The 26,360-nt window shown below is 40.4% G+C and overlaps 1 protein-coding gene across 1 annotated transcript in view; it reads right to left on the bottom strand.

The window, feature by feature from the left end:
• GADL1 (glutamate decarboxylase like 1) overlaps positions 1-26,360 on the bottom strand; it is a 117,799-nt gene that overhangs the window by 60,760 nt on the left and 30,679 nt on the right. Inside the window, exons 4-9 of the mRNA XM_060781876.2 lie at positions 24,941-25,031; positions 22,766-22,872; positions 22,056-22,171; positions 15,375-15,454; positions 15,211-15,265; positions 8,207-8,323 (exon numbers count right to left, since the gene is read on the bottom strand). Of these exons, the coding sequence (XP_060637859.1) occupies positions 8,207-8,323; positions 15,211-15,265; positions 15,375-15,454; positions 22,056-22,171; positions 22,766-22,872; positions 24,941-25,031 (566 nt within the window). The remainder of the gene's footprint in view (positions 1-8,206; positions 8,324-15,210; positions 15,266-15,374; positions 15,455-22,055; positions 22,172-22,765; positions 22,873-24,940; positions 25,032-26,360) is intronic.

Genomic DNA, 26,360 nt, shown 5'->3' with positions numbered 1-26,360 from the left:
AGTATTCAGATAGCTGAATAATTATTCAGTCACTGACTTCACATAAATATAAATTTCCGTAAGTCATATGTAAAGAGTCACTTTAGGACATTAAATTGTTAAACAAACAAAGTTATGTCAAATCTCCATAGACAAACAAAAGATTTCTGAAGAATACTGCCACTGGCATAACAAAAACAAGGAATAATTTTAGATAGTACAAATGAATGAATACTAATTATTAATACCATAAATCCCTAAATACTGCACTAAGATGAATGGTTCAACCAGTAAGGCAGACATCCTGTTTCTGACAGCATCACAATGTTTTAGAATTTTAAGACCACATGGACTATTTTCATATTATTATTATTATTATTATTACAGTATTTGTATACCGCTTTTCTCACCCCGAGGGGGACTCACATGAATCTTACCCAAGCATCTAATTACTAGGCTTGAGCAAAAATGTTGTATCCAGTTATAGGTTGGATCAATTTGATTATTTTCCTACTTATGATGTGATATCCAACATGCACGCATGATCATTGACAAAATGAAGAAACTGAACCTTAAGATGCCTTTAGTTTTAATTTTTTCATAAGGCCCCTGTGATATAGTTAAAATTCACAGGTCAACCAAGTCCTTCGGAGAGGTGAAGCCAAACTGTTGGCATGCCTCTCCGCCAATCAGGGCTGACAGAGGAGGGAGGGGGAGCGGCTACCATTTTGGCTTTAAATTCCAGAGTGTGCCAGAGCAGGGTTCATTCGCAATCTGGAAGAAATCAAGGGAGGAGGGCAGTGAGAGCTCGAGGGAGGAAGGCAGGCCAGGCAGGCAGAGTACAGAGAGGGGGGGGGGCACATTGAAGAAGGAAGGAGGAAGGGAGTCAAGTGAGACAGGACAGAGATAGAGATCATCATCTTGGATGAAGAAAGAAAGAAGAGTGGCTGTGGGCTCAGGGGCTGCATGCTGGGCTGCAGTTCTGCTGGCTGGCTGGTGGCTCTTGCACAAAGGGGCTAGTGGCTGGTACTTTGAAAATAGTTTGTGTTTAATTTTATAGCATTAACAGCTATCTAGCTGCCCCATGCCCACAGTCTGGGTGCTGAAAAAGTGCTTGCTGCTGCCAGCCTGTTCCATTTTTTGGCATACAAATTGAAATTATTTTAAGTTTTCCAGCAAGCAAAAAGCAATCCTGAAATTCATATTGAGCTGCTGCACCATACTGGCACTGGCTAGTTATCAGTGTCTCACTGTCTCAGCTTACAGCAGCACCAAGCCAATATATTACCTAGAGTTTAACATTAGAACTTACTTGGAAATTACTGCTCCAAAGGCCAAGCTGTGAAGCTGAGTGACTGGGAAATAATTTGAAATTAATCTGAGTTTAGCCTTATAACAAGAAAGCAAGCAAGCTACAGCCCTTTTGGACTTGTTGTTGTGGACTTGACTGCCCCTCACACACTGGGCCCTGGGCACTGGGCACCATAGGGGCCATTCTTGCAAAGCAAAGTTCACTGACTGACTGAGAAATAATTTGAAGTTAATTTGGGTTTAGCCTTATAAGAAGCAACCTGTAACCCTTTTGGAGTCTAATATTCTAGCTCTTATTTTGACTACCTCTTTCCCTCCCAGGGTCTCCCTCTGAGACTGCACCATCAACCCTCTGCTCCCCTCGCCCCACAACAACATCTACGATCATAACTACTGTTGTGGTGAGAAGGATGAAGTCACACCTGTGGGGCTATTTCAGGTCCATCCTGCTTTAGCCAGCAGTCTGCAATCATTGCTGTGGGAAAGTCAGCAAGGGAAAGGACTTGAGGCATCTGGCTACCACAGGGCTGAGGCTACCACAGGGCTGCACATGAAAAGGCATCACCCAATGGTTAGATTGGAGGGAGAAACTGCTGGCAGCGGCAGAAGCGGCCAAAGTACTTCCACTTCCCCTTCTGCCATAGTGGGGAACGTCCACTAGGGGCAAGATCAAATTGGGGGGGGGGGGAGCTGCCCACTGCCAAGCAGATCACCCAGTGTGTGGGAGAGATAATGACTCTCAACCACTAGCCCTTTGGTTGGTGGAGCAGGAAAGCTTTTGCTACTTGATGGCACTCTTGGCTCCCCTCACATACCACCTTCTCCCAAAGGGTGGTACCAGCCCTGTATGAGGGCTGCAGAGAACGTGTGGTGAAGTTGTTGGAGAGTGCCCATAGAGACTACATCCATTTATTTTGGACATTTGGTCTAGCTTAGGGGGAGGCCATTTGTACATCTCCCTCACAGCACATTGGTGGAGAGGGAGGGAAGCCTGGAGACATTGCTGTGCCTTGCTTCAGATGGAAGTGGTGGACAAGGACCACAAGTCAGATACAACCTGGCAGTACTTGAAAGACATGATGAAAGAGTGGGTGATTGAGAGGCAAGAACACCTAAAGACCGGGTTCATGGTGACTGACTGTGGGAAAAATATGATAAGAGCTGTGGAAAACGCTGGCTTTAGGAATGTAAGTTGCATGGCACCAGGCCTGTAGCCGGGGGGGGGGGGGTTCAAACCCCCCCCCCCAAATTTTCAGGTTAAAAAAAACCTGGTTTACTCATGAAATTTAACTGGTTAACCAAATCCCCATGCTAAGTCTATGAGATGCAAAAAATTAAGAGTCCCTCCAGAACTGCAAGCACTATCTCAAGCAAATATTGACCATTTATTCACACTGTCATTACTTGCAGCAATAGCCGATGTAGCGAAGCAACCAAGTTGGGGGGGGGGGGGTGTTGAATGCTCTCTTTAAGGAGGCCAGACTTGGTGAAGGTGGTTGACAGGGGTGGAGCTGCAGGCTATTGAAGGCTGCTCTGCCCCCTGCTGTACTCTTTGCTTCAGCGTGACCCTAACCCCCCCTCCGAAATTTTCGAACGCCCCCCCCCCCCAAAATTTTCAACCCTCCCCCCCCCAAAAAAATTCTGGCTATGGCCCTGCATGGCCCACTTACTTACTATACAACACATTACAGATTATCGTAAGGGCTCCGAAAACAAACAGAACCCCAACAACCCCACTACCTATTTAATGCTGTTGCAAGATCACAGGCTACTTCCACTGATGCAGCAAAGCTGCCAAACAGTTGCGGGACAGACAGCCCATAGAGGGGCTCCATCGACAGAAGCTGCAGCAAAATGTTTCCACCCGCTGAAACACGACCTTTCAGATGCTCCAATGTATCATGGAGTAGTAGAAGGTGGCCATGGCATCTCACTGTTGGTAGCAGTGGTGACCTAAGCTGATCCCGAACAAACAGGAGTAGGACACCATCTCTCAGCTGGTCTATGTGTTGAAGCCCATTAAAAATGCCATCGAGACCATTTTTGCTTTGAGAGCACTTATCATCCAGGTGGTCCCCCTTGTCTTCGTGCTCAGGAAACACTTGGATATGCTAAGGGGCAGGCGGATGCTTGACTCCCTAGCTGGGCCACTGACACCCCAAATGCATGAGATGGATAGGAAGTTAACGTTTGCCCTCCAGAAATGCCTGGAACCATTGTTAAGTAGCAATATCCATATGTTGGCAGCTATCTGCAATACATACGTAAAGGACGCAGTCTGCCCCAAAGATGTTGCTATATGGCAGGCACAGCTTGTTACCCTGGTCTCAGGGTGGGCTATGTAGTCCCTGACTAGTATAGCTGCTATGATGCACCAGGAGGTTGCATCATAGCAGCTATACTAGTCATGCCAGCAGAAGCAGGGGTGCCAACAGCCCAAAGGTACCATCTGAAGAGTGTTGTTGGCCAAAACAGCAGCAGGAACAATAGCAGCAGCAGCAAGAAGGTTTCTTTGAAGAGACCATTGCCATGCTAGTTGGATTGCCGTCCACCCAAGCACGCAAGATAGACTTGGCAGAGGGTTCTGTTAATAGTTACTTGGAGGAGCTGGTAAAGGTTCTGGCCTGCGATCTGTTGGTCTACTTGTCTCCAGATCATTGCCTGGAAGTTTTTCAGCTGACCACCTACTGGCATGCAGAGTGAAAGTTTTTTCAGCCTGGCTGGAAATGTCATCATTCCTCGCCGGAGCTTGTTAGATCCCATCTCAGTGGAACAGCTAGTCTTCCTGAAGTGGAACAGCTAGTCTTCCAGTGGAACAGCTAGTCTTCCTCTCTGTCCTGGGGTTCCCTGAGCTGGACCATGACATCTAAACCTCACAATCTTTTGCACCACAGTTTTTACAAATAATATTTTTTAGAAACTACAGTTTTTACAAAAAAAAAATGAGCTGTCCCAACAGCCACATGGTACATAACAGTATTACACAGCCGGGATGGCTCTTCCAAGCAATCTCTCTCAACGTTTTACACCAAAAATTTTACCAAAAGCAATTTCTATGAGCAGGCCCATGGCAGCGTGGTACACACCAAAGTCACACTGCCAGGACAGCTCCTTCAAGATTTTAACCAGCTACTTCACCCTCTCTCCCTTTCCCTACCTCTCATTTTTTGCAATTTTTAAAAGAGTTTCACCAATTGCAAGATCCTTCTGCACTAGAAAAAACACACCGCAATTCTGCAGGAGCTCCACAAAACTACCACTTCTCCCACATACTTGCAATTTGGTTTCTGGGTCTTTGGAGGAATCCCACAGAGGATTTGCTGATCTTCCTTTGCCACATTGCTGCTGTCCCCAGCTGCCACTGTCCCACACTTTGGGTCTTGTCCTCTTCCTCCCCAAGGTCTTTTGCTCTGTCCATAGCAGTGAGGGGGAAGCAAAGCACATCCATCAAAAAACTTTTGGTTTCCTTTGAAACTCGAGATGGCTATACAGCAAAGGAGATGCAATGGACAGCTGTCTCAATAAGTGAATCAAACTCTTACAGAAGGCCAAAGTACAATTTCTATGCTAGGATAGCCAACCTTAGCGGCTTGGCAGACAGCTGGTAGGCTATGGCATCCCTCTCCTTCCCCCTGAAAGCCATCCACAAGACGTTTGATCCCTGCTTTTGGGGGTATCATGTGCATCCAGAAAATGAAGCTCCAGAAGTTTGGTTGCAGAAATTGTACTGGTCAGTCACCTCAACCTTCCCAAGGGCCCCTTCAGTCCCAGTGCCAAAGGAAGCACCCACCGCACCGGACTGTAGTGTTTTTGGTCCCCTCCTGTGGTCTTCATTAAAGCATGATGATGCTGTGGCACTAGGTCTTCTCCAGGTCAGAGACAGACTAGTGGCAACTGCAGTTCACAGCTGTCTCAAGGACTGCATCACTTTCTGAAAGAATGCCAGCAGTTACCCTATACCTTTAGATTCCTTTGTTCCGAATAGATGGGTGAGGTGTCACCTAGGTGGCAATGGTTGTTTGTTTGTTCACACTTGTTGATGCTTCTTCAAACAAGTATCTGAGGGCCCTTCTGGATTTCGTATTTACTGAGCAGCCAGATAGCCTTCAGAGAACGATACCAGTCAATACACATGGCATCATGAGGCTAAATTCATAGAGCTTTGCAATACTTTGGAAAATAAGAATTAGTTTTCATTTTTTCATTCATTCCACATTTCAGTAGCCACTTCTTCTTTCACCTCTGCAACATAGTGGCTATGACAGCCCACTCCCCGCCAGCAGCACATGCCTCACCTTCACAGCTATGTCTTTTTGCCCGGGAGGCATATTAAGGAATACTTAGTTTAAAAGTTGGATGACCATCTGTCAGGAGAGTTTTGATAGTGCCCTTCTGCCTGGAAGAAGAGGTTGGAGTAGGTGGCCCTTGGGAGTTGTCCCCCCCCCCCAACTATAGTATTCTATCAAAAATTGTTAATATTGGTTTTGTCTATTGGTTAATATGAGATACATTCAATGAGAGAGCTGTTTTGACTTTTTTTAAAAAAAACTTTTGTCAAAACTTTTAAAAATCCCCCAAATCAGTAACTATATGAATATTTCAGAAAACTGGGGGGAATGATCCCCTGTTATCTTGTGTCATTGGATAGAAAATTCAAGGTGATAGCTCTTATAGGGTTTATATATATATATATAAAAATATTCCCCCAAACTCCATGGATAAGTGAAACGTTCTGAAATTTGGTGGGCTATGCGGTAAATATATTCTACCATTATAGCAAGTTTGACCCTAATAGCTGTAGAAATGAGGTAGAAAGAAGCCCCAGGTGTGCAATTACTATAATGAAATAGTAACAAAATCTTGTTACTCTTGTTATAATAATGCAATTTTCACCAAGTATACTTTAGAAATGAAGCACCAGTGCCCCCCAATTTTGTAATGACTTTTAAACCATTTTAATGGCTCACACAACCCTACTAATTACCCAATACAATCAGAACAAATGGAAGGCAATAACAACAAGGGGGAAATTATCTCAACCACATTATACTATTTGTATGGCACACACAGAGAGGGTGGAGGAATGATGGACGGATGGAGTGAGGATGAGATAGATGGATGAACAGATGGATAGATGTGAACGGGATTTTTGAAATTGTAAAAATATAATCTATGAACCTGAATTAGAGAAGAGGTTTCTGGGTACATGTCCTGAAGAAGTGAATTTCCAGGTCAGCTATGAAAATGTTTGCATACAATGGTGCCATGTGGGTATCCAAAGCAGTGTCACTCACTTGAAGGCTCATGTTATTCCCAAAAGGGAGTAATTATGAATGAATATGAAGTGGTAGATTGGTAGCTTGGTGTGCTGTAGCCTAATTCAGAATTGTATTATTGTATTCTTGATGGCTTGTAATTCATCCTGGTGTGGGATACTAGACCCATGGAATCACTTGAGAAGTTTCAGCAGGATTTCAACAAATTCCATCCTACAATCCAAATTCACTTTTTTGACCCCACTGTACAACACACAAGCAACTTTTAAGCATCACACTATATAGAGAACCCACTGATCACTACATACAGTTACATGCTTCCAACTTCTACCCAGAACACACTACCAAATCTACTGTTTACAGGCCAACCCTCCAATATGAGTGTATCTGCTCCAATTGACAAGACTCAAAGCTCTTGGATTTACACTGGGCATTCCTCCAAGTTCAATACCCACATGAGGAGAGTATCCTGAAACAATGTACTCCAAGACAGACAAAAAAAAAACCAGAAAATGACAGAATACCATAAGTTATCACATACAGCTCACAGTTGAGATCACTCAATGCATCATCAATTACTTACAACCAGTTTTGGGGAATAATACACCTTGCTCATAAGCTCAACTTTACTGGACATACAATAAGGAATTGACAAGTTATGGTTCTAGAACAAGAAAATTACAAAGGAAAATTGGAAAGAAAAAGAGCTGAGATGAATTATATTGATATATTCAAAATCTATTTGTAAAAGTATGAACAAAGATAATGACTTCATATACTAATGCACGAGTCCTTAAAATTGCACAAATAACAAAAAGGATCTCTTCGGAGAAAGTTTGTCCTAAGGAACTGACTTTTGGTATGCAGGTTTATTGCTTTCAAATGTCAGTACCAACTACCCGACTACTGTAAAGATCCCAAGAACCTGTATCATATTTGAAGATTTAGGGTGAGGGTTCCAATTTGCATCTTTCTGGATCCCACTGCATTTTATTATACCCCCATAATCTATAAATATATGCTTAATAATCTGGGCCTTTAATATCACTGTCTATTGCATCTGAAGAAGTGAACGGATATCCATGAAAGTTCATGCTAAAATATAAACAGTTTTAAGGGTACTAACACATTTTAGTTTTTCCTCCTTTGCCCCTTTTCCTTTTTATGCTGTAAGAGACTAACATGCTACTTCTTTGTTAAGTTCTTTATCTGTCTGAATAAAAAAAACAATGTGATGAAACTGGCTACAGCACTGGGCTTTGGTTAAAAAAATCCTAGACTTCATAAAAATCAAAGTGTACTGAACTCCTTGAAGTGAGAACTGAAAAAAGTTGTCATTGTCATACTGCTCTACATCTCACAGCCTCCCTGACTAATAGCTTATCTAGAAGTCATGAGACTTGGTGTCTAATAACAACTGGAAACAAAGAGGTCCCTCACCCTGCTTTAGAGGAAGGCAGCATACAAATTTAACAAATAAATAAATAATAACTAAATACAATCTATTTTCCAAAGCACCTTTAGTTAAATTTGTGAAATTAAGTACACATTTTGAAAGTATTAGTTTATGAAAATAGTTCTTTAGCTAAAAATACAAATACAAGCAAAACAAAGAATCAATCGTATTAAAACAAACTTACATCAACATGCAGCCAAAGGCCATATCTTTCACAGATGTCGGCAATTTCATCCAAAGGATCAAATGCTCCCAAAACTGTGGTGCCAGCTGTAGCGCTGACAAAAAATGGTGCTGAACCCTGTGGAATGAGCCAAAACAAAAGAGAGATTGTTTGTACAGTTCAAATTCTCCAGTGAGCATAACACTAAAAACAATAAGGTCTGGGAATCTAGGACAAGACTAACAGTGGCTACATTTTACATCCACAATGGAAAACTACACAGGATATTATAGACTAAACATATTGGAAAAACTTGGGTTACTTAAGTACAAGATTATAAAATACTGGTAGTCGGTCAACGTTCTTTTACAATATTATAGGGTCTGGTCTCAAGACATTTAGACACATGTTGCTCTTTCTCTAAATTCCACTTGGAAATATTTCCTTTATAATAGGACCAGTCTAAGGCATCATCAAAATAGTGGAAAGTAAATGGCAATTTCCTGCCTTTTAATAGTGTAAAAATATCTAAGAAAATTGATTCATTCTACCTCACGGCAAAGTCCTTGTTCACAATAATATCCCTATATTTAAGGATTGCCCATAATCTTCTTAAGAAAAGAAGAGTACTCCCATGAGGGATATATTATATACATTACATTAAATGAATAACTGCATTTATTATTACTTTATTTTTAAACCAAGCTAGCCACTGTTCTGGATTGGAACTGAGGTCTGCATGCCAAAAGGCTAACCCTCTCCTCCACTATGGCAGCTCCAATATTACTCATTTCCCAGGGCATATATACACTAACTACGTAATATGGATTGAGGGCATTTCAATATCCAGTGTTTAAATTATGCAAAGCATATACATGCACAAGAAAATAAATTAGAGGCCTTAAACCAGGATCAGCAAAAAACTAGGGATATTCCAAAATAGGCCCTGTTATGTGCATTAGCACACATAGATGTAAACCACATCACATGGAAAAACCAATTAAGGGGAAAGCACTCCAGTGATCCACATATGCATATGAGGCCCAAATCCTCTATGGCCATCAAACCACCAATACTGTGGATCCTGGAACCAGGTTGGATGTAATTTCTCCAGTTCCAGGGCTTCACACATGAACAGATACATATTCAATTTGATTCTGCCTCTGCCGCTTTTGTCCCACATTACTTGCTCAGTAAGTGAGGTGATAATCAACAGAACCAAAGTGAGAAACAGAGGAGTTTGCCAAACCAGAGAAAAGTCTGCCAAACCAGATTAAAATCTGGTTCACATGGAATACAGTTGGTGGGGCTGCAGGAGAAAGATTAGAAATAGAAGTGTGTACAATGACACATAGGAATGTATTAAAGCTTGGAAGGATCAGGTGGAGTATGGCCAGTCAAGAGCAAATAAATGATAAGTGGAGACAATGACAGTAAGTGAGAGGGAGAATTTTTGTTTGATGGGAGCTGAGTATTTGGAAAAAGGTCAGGAAAAAGCTTTAACATTGTTTTATTTGCAGTATTACATTACATTGGTGGAATCAGCATCAAGCTAGGGTTTAACTTACTTGTTTCACACACATCTTCAGGGTTTATTTTCTGCATCACCACCAGAATTAATTAGGGAGACTGATCATGTATTGACACACAATCCTCAAAATCAAAACATCTGCTTGTCCATTTTATGTGCAAACAATGGAATCAATCATATTGAAAAGGGGATGTAGGTGTAAAAGGGAAAGGTAAGTGAGGACTTTGTTTTAATTGACTCCTGAATGCATGCATATTCTTTGGCTCTATCTCAAAGACAACATATTTAGATATTGTCAAAGGCTTTCATGGCCGGAATCATTGGGTTGTTGTAGGTTTTTCAGGCTGTATGGCCATGTTCTAGAAACACTCTCGCCTGATGTTTCGCCTGCATCTGTGGCAGCCATCCTCAGAGGTTGTGGGGTTTGTTGGAAACTAGGAACATTGGGTTTATATATCTGTGGAAGGTCCAGGGTGGAAGGAAGAACTCTTGTCTATTGGAGCTAGGTGTGAATGTTTCAATTGGCCACCTTGATAAGCATTTGATAGCCTGACAGTTTTAAGGTGTGGCTTGTTACTGCCAGGGAAATTCCTATGTTGAGAGGTGATTAGATGTTCCTAATTGTTTCTTGTCTGGAGTTCTTCTGGACCACATGAACAGCATCCACCCAAACATCCAATTCACCATGGCAAAAGAAAATGAAGAAAAGCTGCCATTTCTAGATGTCTTAGTCATCCGTAAACCAGATCAACAATTGGGTCACACAGTTTACAGAAAACGTACACACATAGATAGATACCTACATAAAAACTCCAACCATCACCCAAGTGAAAAAAGAAGCACCATTATAGCCCAGGCACACCATGCAAAAAGAATCTGTGAACCCCACCTCCTCCAAGATGATCTGGACCACCTAAACTTGGCTTTAAAGACCAATGGATAGTCCACCTCAGACATCAAAAGAGCTGCAAGACCAAGAACAAACCATGAGAGTAAAGACAAAGATCAACCCAGAGGGAAAGTGTTGTTACCATACATACATCAAGGTAACCACTGACCGCATAGGGAAGCTGATGCGGAAAGACAACATACAAACTATCTACAGACCCACTAAGAAAATCCAACAAATGCCACATTCAGCAAAGGACAAGAGGGATCCTCTCACCTCTGCAGGAGTCTACCATATACCATGCAGCTGTGGACAACTCTACATAGGGACCACCAAATGCAATGCCCAAACACAAATCAAGGAACATGAAAGGCACTGCAGACTACTTCAACCAGAGAAGTCAGCCATAGCAGAGCACACGATGAACCAACCTGGACACAGCATATTATTTGAGAACACAGAAATGCTGGACCACACCAACAACCACCATGTCAGACTACACAGAGAAGCCATTGAAATCCACAAGCATGTGGACAATTTCAACAGAAAGGAAGAAACCATGAAAATGAACAAAATCTGGCTACCAGTATAAAAAACTCTAAAATTATAACAGTAAATGAAAAAAACCGCAAAACTCAAACACAGGAGAACTCCAAACAAGAAACAATCAGGAACACCTAATCACCTCTCAACATAGGAATTTCCCAGACAGTAAGAAGCCACACCTAAAAACTGTCAGGCCATCAAATGCTAATCAAAGTGGCCAATTGAAACATTCACGCCGAGGTCCAACAGACAAGAGTTATTTCTCCCACCCTGGACCTTCCATCATGTTCCTAGTTTCCAACAAACCTCACAACCTCTGAGGATGGCTGCCACAGATGAAGGCAAAATGTCAAGAGAGAATGCTTCTAGAACATGGCCATACAACCCAAAAAACCTATAGCAACCAAACATATTTCGGGTTTTTTTATATCGGGTTTGCACACATGCAGCAGTGCATGGAGATGCATGTGTGGGACTCGACTGTGCATTCAGCTGCACAATGTTTCCCAATCAACATAATGGTTGTGTGAAACAATGTGTGATTCCACATAAATGAATGAATGCTATGTAACCCTAAGGTGGAATTTTGGCCACCAAGTTTAGGAAAGCAGGTTGACTTCCTGTGTTCATGGGGCTAATCTGTCCTTGTTGTGTGCCTTCAAGTTGTTTCCTACCTATGGTGTGCCTAAGGTAACCCCATCATGGACTATTCTTGGCAAGATTTGTTCAGAAGACATTTACCATTGCCTTCTGAGGCATGGAGAGTATGATTTGCCTGAGGCCAGAGAGTGGATTTCATGACCAAGTGGAAATTTGAATCTGAGTCTCCAAAGTCATATTTAGCCAGTTTCAGCATGGGCCTCATAAATACATTATCACAAGTGCTTTTTTATTCCCTCTAAAATCTGTGTTAATTTAAGTTTATACATGGTAGGTTATAAAGCTAACAACATAGCCATCTACAATACTCATATGTTGTTTTCAAATTCCTCTCATCACAAAATAACTTAATAAAGTTTCTCTTCTGAAAAGCCCGAAGCAAAAAGACTAAGCAAAGTAACATTTTTCTCCCTAAGCAACAGCTGTATGTTTTCATTACACTGTACTATTGATTAAAGTGACTTTCAAATTATGAAGTTAAAACACCAACAAAAACATATCTTCCCTCTAAACTGGATTCTTTCAGTTTTATAAGACTTTAAATAGGTTTTTAGCTGAACTTGGTGAGGGAAAGAGAAGAGCAGAGTAACTTGCTTTAGTTTACAGATTTCTTTTGAGAAAAAAATAGTTTCCCGGGTGAGATTAGCACCAGAAGAGGAAGCAAACTCAGGTGCTTTTGAAAAAAAATCTAGAAGGAATAAGTGGTAAAGAGCACAATGGGAAGATTAGCATGGCCACATTTCATTGTTATTAAAAGATATTTCCTGGCTGCCAACAGATTGCAAATCTGAAATCATACTACTGGTTATGACCTTTAAGGCTCAGTGCATATTTAATCTGCCTATTGTATTCAAACATCCACAGCTCGATTTTTTAATCCAAAAAACAAGCTTTGATTTTGCCATTTTATGAAACAGACAACATTTTACTAGGCCACTGCAATATACGGTGATATAATGGGACTTGAACTTCCATAGATTTTGGTATCCACAGGGCATCCTGGAGCCAAACCCCAGAGAATACCAAGGGCCCGCTGTATTGCACAACAAAACTGTGTAGAAATCATGTAACACTGCCCTTAAAACAATTGCACTGGTTGCCAGAAGATTTAAAGACCTGATGGCAATAATCAAAGAATTAAGCAACTTTGAATCTCAGTACTTCAAGCAACGGTTCTGCCTATATATACTTGAATGAGGTCTGTGTTTCCCATGAGTGAGAGGAATACACTTTGGAGAACATGGAAGAGGGCCTTTGCTGCTGTGGTATTCAAGTTGTTGCATGCCCTCCCATTGGGCACTAAACTGTTTGACCAAGCATTATTCTGGCAACAAGTTCAAACATGGATTTTTATTGAAGATAAAGCTTTGGGTGCCTAATTGGTTTTTCTAGAGTCGACATTTACATAGTTTTAAACTCTTTTAATCTTTTAACCTGTTTAAATTTGTTGACCTGTTCTTAGCCTGTTTAAACAAACTTGTAGTTTCTGAATTGTTTAAAAGTGCTTAAACTGGTTTTAATCCTATGACACTTTGAGATGTCATGATATAACTATTTTAAGACTCAAATAAATCCTCATTGGGGTAGGGATTTTTTTAAGGGGGGACAGAACACATTGATGCCAATGAAGTGTTCTTTTTTGTTACAAGATAGGGAAGAGGAGGGAGAAAATGCAGGGCAACAATGTTAAGAGATTTATCTACACACAGGTAGATAAATCTAGATAAATGGTGGGAGATTTATCTACGTCTAGTGGCTCTGGGAGCTGTATTTTAACATTTGAATCTTTACAGGCTCTAGTTTGGCATAGTTATCCAACAAAATCTTGTTTTCATGCCCATCTTTGATGATTCTTAGGGATGCCTCTGCATTGGCTCTACTAGTTTATATAAATTGTTTACTACCTTCAATCTCTGGTTTACTGCAAATTCCCTTGGAAAAGATGGAGTAAGCATACTTCAAATAGTTATTTATGTACTTTAGTGAATGAATAGTTATTTATGTACTTTAGTGAATTCCCTAATTTACACAAGGGAATCTGTATGCCCACTGTAGCAAATGCAGAATACTAGATCAGTGTTTTAATGCAACCTTAACCCATAACAGAAGAGGCACTCCCAGAATGAAGACAGCACAGTGCAACCAACCAAGCATGACCACTAGGTGACTGGGAGATTCCTACAGTTGTAATCCAAAAACATAATTTTTTCAAACTCCAGCAATTAGCTACAAGAGACTGAAAATCAGGAGTTCATTTTCCCATGTATCTTCTTTTACACATCCTTCAAAAATATAATTTCTGTATTTCTTTGATGCTAAGATATACTCCCCCCCCCCCCCCCCCATATGAACATCTACAAAATTGGGTTTCATTTTAGAATGATGGTGAGATAGATAGAAATATATATTCATTCTGTTCGTGGTACTAAAATTAGTGTCAGCATTCCAATCAATGGTATCTTACAATCAAAGAAATGTTATACAGACAGTTAGATACCCATTATTTGACAACACTTCAACCTATCTCACAAACCAAATTTATATCAATCATGAGTAAAACTGCAGTGTAATTTGAACAGAAATAGTGACATGAAATGAGATAAGAGAACCTTTCAAAAGCTGATAATTTCATTTTAAGGAAATGGAGTCATCTTAAACATTGATAAAAATTCCAATAAGAATATTATTTTAAAAGAGTGCTGAGCAAGAGGATGCAGTAAAATATCACCTTAGCTGCAAAGCACTATCATTAAAATGGCACTTTATCAGCAATCCTTTTAAACAGCAAAGGGAATGTTCTTTGCTTGTCAACATTTGTTTCCTTCCGAACAAAGAAGCCAATTTATTGAGTATGAATAAGCTTGTTATAATTTACTCCACATTTCTCCATGCTATTAAAACTCGATGAAATACATGATAACAATGACATAACCATTAAGTTTACATCCTCAATTGTCTACTGGCCTGCTAAAGATAGTACACAATGAGAAATCCTTTAATTTTTACTATACTTACAGATGTAATATTAGTGAGATGAGGAATGAGAAGGATTTAAGATTGCAGTGTGAGAACAATTTTTATTGTCAATTTGTGACTGTTTGGAAATAAAAAAACATTAATATAAGATGAAAGAGATTAACTAAAACACTTTAGGGTCACTTTACCCATTTTCATTAAGAATGATAATGAAAGGAAATTTGAGAGGCCTAATCACCAGAAATGTATGACTGACTGAGCAATTTTTAACTAGTAGACTGCACCTAGAAAAGCATTTTTAGATATGAGCTCCTGCTTTAACCTTCAGTCTCCCTTTTCCCATTCACTTTCAAGCAGAAAGACATAATGGCACCCCTTTCATAGGGCACACATTCATTCTCTCTCGCTCGCTCTCCCTCTCACCTCTTTCCTGGCCCGCAGGACTTGTTTCTCCAGTTCCTCAGGTATCATCTTACCTCTATGGGACACAGATTTAAAACTTTTCAGTTATGTTCAAACAGGTTACACTTACAGCACTACTGCATTTTAAAAGGAGCAGCCCACTTCAGTGGTTATGGTTCCCTTACCTTTCATCACTTTTGATGAAATACACATTTTGTGTGCCAATTCCCAAAAACGATGCCGCCTTCTTCACAGAGTAATGACACTATAAAAATGCAAGGGGTGTGAAACAGTAAATTAAATAAGAAATTAACAATGGACATATCATTGAAGAGATTTCCTTAGGCAAGAAAGCTGCAAATGCTATGTTTAAAAAAGGTAAAAGCCCAACTTCAAGCATGGAATAGCAAAGCAGGCACTCTTTATATTCACTCTTTTCAAAGTGAAAGGCAATACTGAGCTTTTTGAACTGAAATCTAATCAAACTTGTAATGGAGGGATTTAAACCAAAATTCTCATTTTGCTCCCATAATGAAGACTTTTGCCTTCAACAATTTCATGTCTCTATTCTTGATACGTCCAGTTATTTGTTTTCACTTGTAAAGAGTAATATTAGGATGCCGATTAGTAAAACATCCTTTCATGAACTCATCCGCTGGCTACAAATGTAGAGCAATTCCCTATGGTGAAACAGTCCTTGTTCATTTATAGACTTCCTAAAAGTGGCGATATGAGGTAGACTTCCACAGTATATGATCCACCTAGACCAGTGATGGCAAGCCTATGGCCCCGATGGCAGAAGGGGCATGCAGTGCTCTCTCTCCTGGCAAGCATGCCATTGTCCACCCCTGTTCACTCAAATGTTGGCCCACCTGCTCATTCACCCAGCAACACTTGCTCACCCACCCCCACTTGCTCGTTTGCCCACACACACACACACACACATCTTGTTCACTTGCTTGCTCGTTTGCCTGCACCCCTTGTTCACTTACCTGTTTGCTCAGCTGTCTCTTGCTTGCTGACCTGCCCCCGCTTGCTTGCTCTCTTCCCTCGTTCGCTTGCTCACCTGATTGCCCACCCCCCTTGCACACATACTTACCTGCCTGCCTGCCTGCCTGCCTTGCTCACTCACCTGTCCCTGCTTGCCTGGCCCCCCACTTGTACACTTGCCCATTTGCCTGCCCCCTTGCTCACTCACCTAATCACTCACCCACCCCCACTTGCTCATCCACTTGCCTGTTCTTCCCTCCCATTCGCTTGTCCACCTCGGCTTCTGCTCAATCACTTGCCTACCCCTGCTTGCTTGCTAACCTCTCCCCCCAATTGCCACCCTCATTCTGTAGCTCAAAAACAGTCACAGTACCCAGGTTCGGATGGCTTCACTGCTGACTTAGAGTCAGAGCGATTGTGGGCTTTCCTGGGATTCATTACAATGCAGGCCCAGAAAAAGAAACCATTTCAGATAGGGATGCAGGCACAGATACAGGGCCTGATAATTGCCTCTGAACTTCAAGGCCAGTCACGGGAGTTGGAATCATCCCCCTTGCTTTTCTTTCCTCTTCCTGCTTCCCCTTTTGTCCTAGTCTTACTTCACCTGCTGAAAGCTGAGCTCACAGTTCAAAAGGAATTTGCACTCAATTAACTCAGCAAAGGGAAGAGAATAGTAGCAGTAGGCTTAGCCAGTGTTTCTCAACCTGGGGGTAGGGGGTGTCAGAGGGGTCACCAAAGACCATCAGAAAACACAGTATTTTCTGTTGGTCATGGGGGTTCTGTGTGGGAAGTTTGGCCCAATTCTATCATTGGTGGGGTTCAGAACGCTCCTTGATTGTAGGTGAACGATAAATCCCAGAATCTACAACTCCCAATTGTCAAAGTCTATTTTCCCCAAACCCCATCAGTGTTCACATTTGGGCATATTGAGTATCCGTGCCAAGTTTGGTCCAGATCCATCACTGTTTGAGCCCACAGTGCTCTCTGGATGTAGGCGAACTACAACTCCCAAACTCAAGGTCAATGCCCACCAAACCTTTCCAATATTTTCTGTTGATCATGGGAGTTCTCTGTGCCAACTTTGGTTCAATTCAATTGTTGGTGGGGTTCAGAATGCTCTTTTTTACAAGTTAACTATAAATCCCAGCAACTACAACTCCCAAATGAAAAAAATCAAATCCCCCCCCCCCCCCGGCCAATCCCACCAGTATTCAAATTTGGGCATACCGGGTATTTGTGCCAAATTTGCTCCAGTGAATGAAAATACATCCTGCAGATCATTATTTACATGGTGATTCATAATGTTAGGGTTATGGTTGGGGGTCACCACAATATGAGGAACTGTATTAAGGGGTTGCGGCATTAGGAAGGTTGAGAACCACTGGCTTAGGCAAAAGCTAGCTGCTGCAGCATTTCCCAGCTTGTTTGTTCTTCCTTGTTAATAAATTTTGCATTCTTGACCACACTCTGATATTGCTTGGTCACCCATGTTACTTGCTATGGCCACTGCCACTATGCAGCCCCACACTTTCCCCATACAACCAGGTGCAGCCCTTGGCTAAAAACAAATTGCCCACACTTGTTATAGACAAAATGGGATTCAACTGCAGGGATTAATTTGTGACCAGGAGAAATTAACTTTTGAATAGGCCCCAATCATTATAACTTCCTATATGTAACAGCATGTGTGAAATGATCACACATACACTAACATTAATCTCTGACTTAGCAGCAAATCCTAAAAGGTAGCTCTAAAATGTTCAGTATGTGACAAGAAAAACCGATATAAATTGACTAACTTTAATGGAACAATAAATATTGTCTATATTTATTATGTTATTTATTAGGCCTGGGTAACAACGCAAAAATTTGTTTCTAAAATCGTTTTGTAATTGGGGGGTTTTTTTGTTTCGATATTTAAAATAATTACAAAATTTTCCAAAAAAAAGTTCGGTATTTACGAAATTTCGTAAATATTTACAAAACATTTTGTAAAGATGGCGCCCTTTTTTTTTCAATATTTTTAAAATATTTTTAAATTTAATTATTAATTTAGTAGAATAGGGAGGAGAAATTAAAATTATTATTATTAAATTTAAATTATTATTAAGGAGGGAAGGCAGGCACTCACTCTGGCGGGCCCTCTCGCTCGCCGCTCGCTCTCCGCTCGCCCGCCCCTCTCGCTCGCCGCTCACTCGCCCCTCTCGCTCGCCGCTTGTGGGGTTCAGAACGCTCTTTGATTGCAGGTGAACCATAAATCCCCGTAACTAAAACTCCCAAAGCCCTTCCCTGACAGATGGCCATCCAGCCTCTGTTTCAAAGAGTCTCCACCGCACTCCCTCTGGGGCAGAGAGTTTCACAGCTGAATGGCTCTCACCGTCGCCGCTCGCTCGCCCCTCTCGCTCTATGCTCGCCCGCCCCTCTCGCTCTCCGCTCACTCGCCCCTCTCGCTCGCCGCTCGCTCGCCCCTCTCGCTCGCCGCTCGCTCGCCCCTCTCGCTCGCCACTTGTGGGGTTCAGAACGCTCTTTGATTGCAGGTGAACCATAAATCCCCGTAACTAAAACTCCCAAAGCCCTTCCCTGACAGATGGCCATCCAGCCTCTGTTTCAAAGAGTCTCCACCGCACTCCCTCTGGGGCAGAGAGTTTCACAGCTGAATGGCTCTCACCGTCGCCGCTCGCTCGCCCCTCTCGCTTGCCGCTCGCTCGCCCCTCTCGCTCGCCCTCTCGCTCGCTTGCTCAGCCGGCAGCATCGGCAGGCGGCCATCTTACGTATTTCCGAAATGGACGGAAATACAAAAATTTTTGGCGCCTGCCGTTTCGATATTTAAAAACACTTCCGGGTTAAAAAAAAGTTTTGTAATCGTTTCTTAATTACAAAAATAACGAATTTTTAACGAATTAACGAAACGAATTGCCCAGCCCTATTATTTATATGTTATTTCGGGCCATATAGCCCGAAAAAACCCACAAGAACTGAGAAATATTGTCTATACTTTAGAAAATGAAACAGAAACCAGAGTCAGTTCTTAATGTTATGTGAGGGTTAGATTAATGCATTTTCTGACAACTCGGGGTGTATGTGCCTTAAATTGTTTCTTTGAATATTGCAGATGAAACCAGGTGGTTAATTAATTTGGTTTTCTCCCAGAGAGTTCACACAAATGCAGTTACCAAGGAATATAATTATGTAAAATCTACAGTACTTTAATGTGTATGTATGAATTTATTATGGGTATTCAAAGCTGTCACTTTTTTATGAAATGGATCACCGCAGAATGTCACTCCCCTTTTTACAAAAAAAGTATTCTCCTCTTTTTAAACTAACTGCACAGAATATACTATCAGCCACCATCAGCCAATCTTTTCAAACACGACACATTAACAAAGCCTTTAGAATTCATTCACTCAGACTGTTGTGTGAATAATAACATACATAGGTAGATAATTAATCTTCTGTTACATTGAATTACATCAATAATGGAATACGTGTGCAGAGCCACAATGTACCATTCACTAGAGATTTGGACACTGGCAGCAGAATTTCATTTGAATTACAAGTGATTCCAACAAAATAGCTCCTTATTAGTACACTAACAGTCACCTATTAAGCTCAGTTGAAAAGCGTGTGACATTGAATTATTGGGGGAAATGTCAAACCTCTCAGGGCTCAGAAAACAATAGCTCAGCAAACTCTACAAGATGGCAAACAAAGGCAAAGCACAGAAACATAGTTCTTGCTGTGAGTTGTATCTGAACAAGAGAAGATTACAAATAAGGGTCTAAGACCCTTGACTGATTTTGCCTTATTTTAACAAATGCAGTGCAGACATCATGGTAGAATGTAGTTAATGCAAAAGCAAAAGGGGAATCACAAGTATGAAGCATGTGAATAGTTGCAGAGTGTGCAACCCTAGGTTCAAGGAGATATGTTTTTGTTGCAATTAATCATGTTAGCACCTTTGAGACTAAGTGGGAAGAAGAAATTTCTAGAACAGTGGTTCTCAACCTGTGGGTCCCCAGATGTTTTGGCATTCAATTCCCTAACATCTAGTAAACTGGCTGGGATTTCTGGGAGTTGTAGGTCAAAACACCTGGGGACTCACAGGTCGAGAACCACTGTTCTAGAACAAGAATTCACGGACAAATGCTTATGCTAGAAAGTTCTTCCTCCCTGTTAATCTCTAAGGTACTACTAGATTCACTGTGGGCTGCATTAGCTCCTCAGAAGACTTTAGAGAGTCAACCTACCTCACTACACATGTACATCTCAAAAATAAAATTTGTCCCCAAATGCACCCAACATGCTCTGTGAGTATAGGAGGCATTTCCCCATGTTTTAATGTATGCCTTCTGCCATTTTAGGACCACAAAATGCCTTTAAAAAAAACAGAAGCAAACAGAAGATACATGTGTTTACTTCCTGTTTCAAAAAAGGCCTCTCCTGGATCTAAATTGACTCAAGGGGCCAAAATGTGGAAAATGGCTTCAAGTCCTGGAGGGGATGCTGAAGGGTACCAAAAAACCCTGGGAGTACACAGGCTATAATTGATCCATTCTCTTTTTATGCTAAAACAATCTAAAACGGCTCTGATTAGTGAGCACACATTTTCCTTATATCTGAATGTATGCTAAGTCACTGAAATTTATGTATCAAATAAAGGGAAAGAGTCACTCCTGTTATTTATTAGAAACTGAAGTAGGCAATTACAAATGATTTGTCATGGGAAATGCAAATTGCCATTTAAATCCAATAGTCAAAGTGCAGATCGTTCCACTTAAATTAGACAAAACAGCAAATCCTAGTCAACCATTTCTGTTTAATTCTGGGCTGGATTGTTCCCTCAAAATCAGGCCCAGAAGTAAATCGAAATAATAGCAAATAATAACAAAGTAGTTATCATCATTTTTAGGGAGATATAATTTTTCATTATCAATTCAGTAAACAGTAACCATTAAGAAAAGGAAGCGTTTTCAAATACAAAAGATATGCTTTGATTCTGTCATTGCCATTTAAAAAACAACAACTCTGAAATGAGTGTGAAATAGTTTTGCTTTAATTTAAAACAGCATGTCTCCTCTACATGATGAGTAAAAGAGATTAAAAAATAAATAAATATTTTCTTCACTTTGTCCTCTTGCTGTAAAAAAGTTACCTGCCAGTGAAAGGACTGCATAAAGAAAGAAAATGTAAGGGAAAATACATAGGAAAGATGAAAGGAAAAACCTACGAAGCAGTGATGACTAATGGACTAAAAAAGAGGAGCAATACCTATCTTTGAAATGGAGATAGAGCCCTCTCTCATTTAGTTCATGAGACAGTCATGCTATGTTGAATTTTCTCAATATTGGCTGGACAAGCAACTAACCTATGGGAGAGTGATGCTGAAGAACCTAAATTAGTATACTGGAAAGAAACAGTTGGTGAGACAATAGTTGGTGAAAGCACATCAAGAAGATTAAACCAAAGCAGCTGATAGAAAGATATCGCCTATAACTTCATATGATTTGTAGAAGCCTTGCTAACTAAATTCAGCCCAATTCATAATCCCAAAGGTCAATCTAAAATCCAATAAATCCAGTCAATTTCTTTAGAGTTGCTTCTTCAACTCACAGGTTCTGGAAAACAATTTTGGTTCTAGCTTTGTTTCTCTAGACCAGTGGTTCTCAGCTTTTGGTCCTCTGGGTGTTTTGGACTTCAGCTCCCATAGCGGGTAAGCTGGCTGGGATTTCTGGGACCAAAACAACAGGAGGCCCAAAGGTTGGGAACCACTGTAGATGTGCCTTTTAAAGCTGACAATAACATCATTTTTGTGGGAGTTTTCCCTCTTGCAAAACACTTTATTTTTACAATAACAGGAGTGAAAGATATATTACCTCATCAGATGTCAACACAACCAGTCGAGGCATCCCTGAAAGCCCCTGTTCCTTTATGTCAGGGCAGTATTTGTATCTGGCCAAGTTCATTGCATACATGTTGGAAACAGAGCCACCTGGAGGGTGAAGGACAAGGAGGGATAATGATACATAAAATAACCATAATTAATGTTTTATCTTAGATGCTGGTTGATTGAAATTGTCCCAAACAGTCAAAGGATGGCTTAGAAGAAGAAGAAAAAATCCTTTCTAAGTCACTACTCTTTCAGGTTTTCCAAAAGTCAAAGAATTTCCACAATGGGTTAAAAAGTTTTAAACCTAATTTTAAATTGAAATAAATAAATCCTGGTATTGGGCTTAATTGGCCCCCATACAGCTTTGGTACTTATATAATGGATCACATATGCATGAAGAAGACCGTAGGATGCAATAAATAAGATAGATTGTTGCCCATGCTCTCCCACTGTCCACAGAATTGAAGAAACATGCCAAAGCTTTGAAATATAAATAGATTTCTTTTAATTATAACTAACATGTTGCTGAAAGGGGGGCACCTGTGTGAAGAACAGCAGGTGTTATCTAGATATTGCCTAAGGCCTACTATTGTAATGATTCAAAACAAGGGTTGATATTAGTGCATACTAGCACATATTATTAGTAGTCTGAAATTAGAAGGGATATGAGAAGAGTAAATAGCAAGATAATCTTACCTGGATTAAATATACCATCACCTTCTTCCCAGCCAATAAATTCAATCATCTTCTTTAGGACTGCTTCTTCCACTAGCAAAAAAACTGGGGACACTTCATAGGTGTACCTGAATAAATAGATATGTGACATAAAAGGCAACTATGTGAGCCATGTTGTGATCAAATGAATTGAAAATAAATAAAAAGGAAAGTGGAGCAAAGAGCATGATTATGAGTGCATTATAGCTATATAATAGATCCCTTTCCTGACTGGATAACTGCAACCAAGCCCACATAAGGACAACAACAGCCATGGGAATGAGATAAGGACACAGACACACACAACGAGGTATATTTATTTATACCTCGCTTTATCTCTTCCAAAGGGGACTCAAAGCAGCTTAACATGAAAGCATCACATAATCATTTAAAATATACAAATATACAAACAGTAAAACAGGATTAAATATAAACAGTATTTAAAAATTCCCAGTTAAAAATCAATAAACCAAATTCAAAGTGAAAAACCACAGCACCCCCTGAATTGATCTTTAAAAGCCTGCCTGAATAAAACACTTTTAGTCTGCCGCTGGAAAGAAAGCAGAGAGAGGACCATTATGGCTTCTTTAGGCAAGGAGTTCCAGAGTCGAAGGCCAGCCACCAAGAAGGCCCTTTCTCTCGTTCCCACCAACCAAGGTTGAGATGGAGGTGGGACTGAGAGAAAGGCCTTTCCTGAAGATCTCAGGACCTGGGCAGGTTTGTACAAGGGAATGCAGTCAGCCAAATATTCTGGACCTGAACTATCTACAGTGTTAAAGGTCAAAACCAGCACTTTGAATTGTGTCTGGAAACAGACTGGCAGCCAGTGGAGCTGCTACAACAGGTGGGTTGTCCGTTCCCCATAGCCAGCCCCAGTGAGCAACCAGGCTGCAACTCTTTGGACCAGCTGAAGTTTCCGAGCACTCTTTCTCACAGGCAACTGGGACCCAAGGTGGCTAAGACACAAGATCTTCTAATTTATGCTGGTCCCTGAAACATGGATTTGCAGGGTTCCACATTTAAACATTTCCATCAATTTTTTTACATTCTACAGTAGATTATTGTAACTGCCAAGGTTTAATTGCTACAATGGTCCTCTTGGGGCCTTGGTAAATTATATAATTCCACTCTACACCCACATCTGAAAATTTGCTTTTCTTTTGAAAAAAATAGCTCTCCGTGCCCTCTCAAGAACCTGAAGGAGAATTTTATCACTTTATGTACTTCTATGCTGCTAAACAATAAGCAATCCTGAAGAGTTTTATTATCTTCAGTTTAATAAATTATTTTGTGAACACACACATATATATCCCTTGGATTGTTATAATATTGCTAAGCTGTTTAGTTATAAAGTCAGAATGTGGTAGCAATGGAAACACAAATCGGGTTGTTATCTTTAGTGGCTAGTAATAGGACAGAAGAAACGAAATCTCACATAAAGTTCCCTAATATGGTTGTCGCAAGAGATGGGCAAGGGTTAACGTGTGTTCACAGATAGTGGCAGTAGTTCAGATAGCTAAATGAGAATTTTCACCTAAGTGGTGGTTGAGTAGCAGAGGGACCAAGCAAGTGGAAAGAGTTGTCTGACATGTGATGACAATGGCAGGACAAATAAAGTCCCCACAGCCTGCCTGAGACACATGGCAGTCTTAAGCTACTCCTAACATGATAGTTTCACTACAGAAGTCCCACTCACTATAGAGGTCCCTAGCTCAAGAAAACAGATTGTTGAGAAGCAGAGTGGGCAGTAGACCAACACAAGACCTATTTTTTTCTGTTCAATTATTATTCCCATAATTTGAATCTAAGACAGGTCTATTTATTGAGTAGGTGAAAAGACTACACGTGCAGATAGATCACTAGAGAGAAAAATCACTTTTCTGTATAGACCAAAATGTGGCATATAAGGCAAGAATGAAAATTTAAAAAGTAATAAATACACTTAAATGGGTCTGTCTAATCAGGCGTAAGATAAGGGTTTTTCTGCATCTTTACTTTAATGTTTACATACAGTTTACAATAAGGCAAGGGAAGTTTAATGTATACAGCATTGATCAATGTTATTAAAATGCATGGAAATCTACAGGAAGCAGGACCTGTCACAGTGAAACACCATTCAAGACTTGGCAGCATGATTTAAACCAAAAATATACTTACACGCTTGGGTTTAATGCTTCTGTAATGAAACGTGCTGCTAAAGAATAATAATCAATTCCAGCATACAACTGATTGAAAAATCTTGGATGATCTGTAAATAGCAACAAAAAGACACACATTTTATTGGACTGTAGGTGCACTAATCCGAAAGAACATTTGCTTGCCTCTTCCTCATCAATGCCAAAAGACATATCAACAACTTAAAAACTGGGACAAGAAAATCTGGCTGTTTGCAAAATAAAGTTTTTTGTAGATAACTTTAAAAGCCTGCCTCTGCTATATAGAAAGTATCTTAAGTCACATTTATTTCAAAAGGATTAATCAAAGTGTAACACTCATCCTCATATTATACTTTGATTTTTTTTTTGAAAAAATAGTATCTGTGTTACTTCCTTTCCTTTTTCCTGTGGAAGATCAATTCTTCCACTCAAAATACTGCAATCCATAGATTATCATGGACCCCTTTGGTGGTGCAGCGGGTTAAACTGCTGAACTTGCTGACCAAAAGGTCAGAGGTTCAAATCTGGGGAATGGGGTGAGCTCCCACTTTTAGGCCCAGCTTCTGCCAACCTAGAAGTTCAAAAACATGCAAATGTGAGTAGATCAATAGGTACCGCTTCTGTGGGAAGGTAATGTCACTCCATTCAGCCATGCTGGCCACATGACCTTGGAGGTGTCTACAGAAAATGCCAGCTCTTCAGCTTAGAAATGGAGATGAGAACCACACCCCAGAGTCAGACAAAACTAATCTCAATTTCAGGGGAAACATTTACCTTTACTATAGATAATCATATATTAGGATATTATTTGCACACTATGAGAAAATTGTAAGTATACTATATGGTTAGAAGCATTTTACTCAGGGAAAACTATATTTAATAAACTTCATTGTTTCATTCCACCATATCCAATGCACAAACTGGTTACTTAAGAATGTTGAGAGGCACCTCTGGAAAATTATTTTGGATGGTTTATATATTGACCTTCATTTGATTACAAAATAAATTTGGAAATGTCTTCCCTATATATATATATATATTTCAAACTTTCTACAGCTCCCTTTAGAGACACAGAAGAAACTAAGAAGGAAGAAAAATTAAAGCCAGATTCTTTTGCCTTACATGAGAATAGCTCTAGGTGCTTGCACAATAAATAAAAAAGCATCAATACTGAAGAAGGATATATTAAGGCACTCTAGCAATTCTATGATAAAAATGGGTTGAATCAGATCCAAAGCTACCACCTTGATCAAGTTTTAAGACATTCCACAGAATGTTTAACAGAACATCATGGGCTACTAGAGAATGTTATATCTATATAAATAAAAATGTAATGTTCGTTTGTGGGATTAACAGAACTCAAAAACCACTGGACGAATTGACACCAAATTTGGACACGAGACACCTAACAACCCAATGTA

Source organism: Anolis sagrei, chromosome 6 (genome assembly GCF_037176765.1).
Source record: "Anolis sagrei isolate rAnoSag1 chromosome 6, rAnoSag1.mat, whole genome shotgun sequence".
NCBI lineage: Eukaryota > Metazoa > Chordata > Lepidosauria > Squamata > Dactyloidae > Anolis > Anolis sagrei.
Note: the sequence above shows the minus strand (reverse complement) of the source record. Positions and strands in the feature narration are given on the sequence as shown.